The 3,155-nt window shown below is 34.3% G+C and overlaps 1 protein-coding gene across 1 annotated transcript; it reads left to right on the top strand.

The window, feature by feature from the left end:
- The first annotated feature begins 2,061 nt into the window (after positions 1–2,061).
- LOC120122298 (probable phospholipid hydroperoxide glutathione peroxidase) lies at positions 2,062–2,939 on the top strand. Its single transcript, XM_039141450.1, has 3 exons — positions 2,062–2,248; positions 2,647–2,842; positions 2,895–2,939. The coding sequence occupies exons 1-3, from the start codon at positions 2,099–2,101 to the stop codon at positions 2,903–2,905; spliced, it is 357 nt and encodes a 118-aa protein (XP_038997381.1). The 5' UTR covers positions 2,062–2,098; the 3' UTR covers positions 2,906–2,939.
- Positions 2,940–3,155: the final 216 nt, after the last annotated feature.

Here is a 3,155-nt window from a genome sequence, read left to right as displayed (position 1 = left end):
AAAAGATGCCGACTCGGATTATGTTGTTTCAAAAACTGATTCTGATCTCAGTTTCCTCTTAGCAAATAATTTTGCTATGTGTTCACAGGAAGTCGAATGTGCTTCAAAAAGCCAATCCTTCTTCCCACGTTAACCATAACAACATCCAACCAACGCCAGTTTTTGGTTTTGAAAATCATTTTGATTTGAAAATAAGCCCAAAAATAGAGAGAAAAATCTGAAGCGATTTTAGTGCCTTACAATTCTCACGTTTGGAATTGAGCCTTCGCTTTAGCCTTCGGCTTAAAAGAAAATTAGCTAAACATGACCAAAGTCATACTTAGCATATTGAAAACAGAACCGTAAAATAAATAAAGGAATTTTGAAAACTAGAAAGAAATAGAATAGAAAATTTGATAAAGCTAGAGAATAAGAAGAGTAAATTCTTAGATGTGAAATATATGTTTCTAGGCTTACCCCTGAGATGGTATTTATAACCTTCAAAATCCTAAAAACAAGCTAAAGATAATTCCTAAAGTAAATAAATAAATCCTAATTAAAATTCTTAAAACTATTTAAACTAAAATACCTAAAACAAAGATAAGATAAAAAATAATATCCTAAAACTTGACTTTAATTCAAATTCGAATTGCAGAAACGTGCGGTTGATCCATTCGTTCTTCTAGAAGTGCTGACTGGACCTTCTAGAAGGTGTTGACATCATCGTCTCGTCAGATGTTTCATGCCCAAATTCATGCCCACTAATCCAGTTTGATTTCGAAAATAAAAAAACTGTAGAATTATGTTCTTTTAGTGCAATTTACAGAATCTAGCATACTAGACAGAAAATGAATCAAAACGAGCAAATAAACCACAAAAATCAATGATTACAGAGAAATTTAAAAGTAAAATAATAATTAAATAAAGCACTTATCATCAGAACACTAATGATAATCACTGTTGTCGACAGAGTGTTGACTCCAGCATATAAAACCCTAAATCAAGAAAATCTTTTACGCTGAGAAAATTGCTTCTTTTAGGTAATAGTCAAATTCGGGAATTAATTATTGAAATACACAATAAAATAACATTTATAAAAAAATGATCGTCCATAGGGTAAATTGATAAAAAAATTTGTATAGTTACTAAAATAATAAATTAGTTATAGAACAGGGACCAAAGAGGCATTAACCCAAGCAATTCACCTCATGACGTTCCTGTTGCAAATATTCCCAGCTATCTCACGTGTAAACAGGTGAGAAGTCCACGTGTAAATTCCAACAGTAGAAGAAACGCGATACCCACACGACAATTTGACCTTAATTTGAAACTCACAAATCCTATAAAGAAGGCTCCACAGTTTTATATTTTATTTGTATTGTGCTCGTTTGAAGAAATCTTAATCTAATTGTTCTGCTTCTCTTTTACTGAGTTCCAAGCAAACTCCGTTCGAGTTCGAGTTAGATTTCGCCAGTTTCTCATGTTTGTTTCCGATTTGAATTTGATCATACAATGGCCAGTCAATCCTCCAAGGGATCCATTTATGACTTCACTGTTAAGGTTGGCTTTGGGGTCAAATCTATCCTCCATGGATGAATTTTAATCTTTCTTTTATTTAGTTAGTTTTTCTAAGATATGGGTTTTGTTTTTGTATTTTGGCTCTTCAGGATGCAAGAGGAAATGACGTTAGTTTAGGCATTTAGAAGGGCAAGGTCCTGTTGATTGTCAATGTTGCATCTCAATGGTACCCTTATAACCAATTTTCAAACAGAATAGACTTTTTCATTACATTACATGTATACCTTATAATCGACTCAACTCAGACTACTTTTGATAAATTATGATGCTGCACTTGGCCTTCTTCTTTTTTTAACTGCTGGTTCCTGGACAGTTTTTGATTTGCTACTTCAATGTTGATGAAATGGCTTGACCAATTCCAACTACACTGAGCTGAGTAAATTGTATGAGAAATATAAGATCAAGGTTTGTTTCAAACTTTTGGTATCTTTTTGCCTTCCTACTTGTGTGTGGTCTGTATCTGTATCATGTTTTACCTGGAATGTTTACATGGCTAAAAGTAATTTGATCAATTGATTTGTTATTTCTCTCCTAACTCTTTATGCTGTTTTACTTGGTACTGTCTTGTTCAAGTTTTGAGATTCTTGCATTTCCATGTAACCAGTTTGGAGGTCAGGAGCCTGGGAACAATGAGCAAATCTTAGAGTTTGCTTGCACTCGCTTTAAAGCCGAATACCCCATATTTGATCAGGTATACCATTTGGCTCTATGATGGAAGTACGGGTTGTTGTATTACTTTAAATGTTTTTGGGAACTTCGAGACCATAGACTACTTGCAAAGCTTTCACCCTAGCTTTATACTTAATAGTGTTGACGGTCAAAGATATAAACGGACTCCACAGTTGAACTAAGAATAGGACAAACACTATAGAGTCATCTCAAAATTGAACCCTTTGGGTTAGTCAGTCTCAAAACTCTTTATTCTGTTTGCCTCGGTGATAATGGTGGTGTTGTGCTAGCCTTTTTTATGCTTTGGTGAAATCATGAATTCAATAGTATCTTCTGTTAAGTTTTATAGTATCAGATGTTCTTGCCTTCTCCTTGGAATTGTTATTATATAACCGACATTATCGTGTTATTTGATTACAGGTCGATGTGAATGGTGAAAAGGCTGCTCCCATAGACAAATTCCTGAAGCCTAGCAAAGGTGGACTTTTCGGGGACAGCATCAAGTGGAATTTCTCCAAGTTCCTGGTTGATAAGGAGGGAAATGTCGTCGATCGATATTCTCCCACTACTTCTCCTCTTAGCATTGAGGTAAGGCCTGCTTATGGCATTCTCTGCCATTTTTTTTTTATATCATTTGTTTATCTACTATATTCCAACTTAAATTACACAAAGATCATAAGATTTGTATTGATTTATAAACTATAAACTGTCTGTGTGGTGGGTGTGAAAACTTCTAATGGTTGCTATTTCTATTTGCAGAAGGATATAAGAAACTGTTGGCCTGAATTCTATGACTGGAGGAGGTTACCTGAACACCTCAGAGACTCGATAAACTTGGATATACTTTTTATGAATAAAAGACTATTCTCTCTCTGTTTATATTTCCTCATCTCCTAATGATGGGTTAGACTGCCCTGCATTTTAGAAGT

Source organism: Hibiscus syriacus, unplaced genomic scaffold, assembly GCF_006381635.1.
Source record: "Hibiscus syriacus cultivar Baekdansim isolate YM2019G1 unplaced genomic scaffold, ASM638163v2 tig00110386_pilon, whole genome shotgun sequence".
Lineage (NCBI taxonomy): Eukaryota > Viridiplantae > Streptophyta > Magnoliopsida > Malvales > Malvaceae > Hibiscus > Hibiscus syriacus.
Note: the sequence above shows the minus strand (reverse complement) of the source record. Positions and strands in the feature narration are given on the sequence as shown.

What these genes read in the sequence shown, in the direction of transcription:
- LOC120122298 (XM_039141450.1), top strand. Translation starts at nt 2,099, where the DNA reads ATGCTGTTTTACTTGGTACTGTCTTGTTCAAGTTTTGAGATTCTTGCA. An exon ending in AATACCCCATATTTGATCAG is followed by an intron (nt 2,249 to 2,646) that starts GTATACCATTTG and finishes ATTTGATTACAG; the next exon opens with GTCGATGTGAATGGTGAAAA.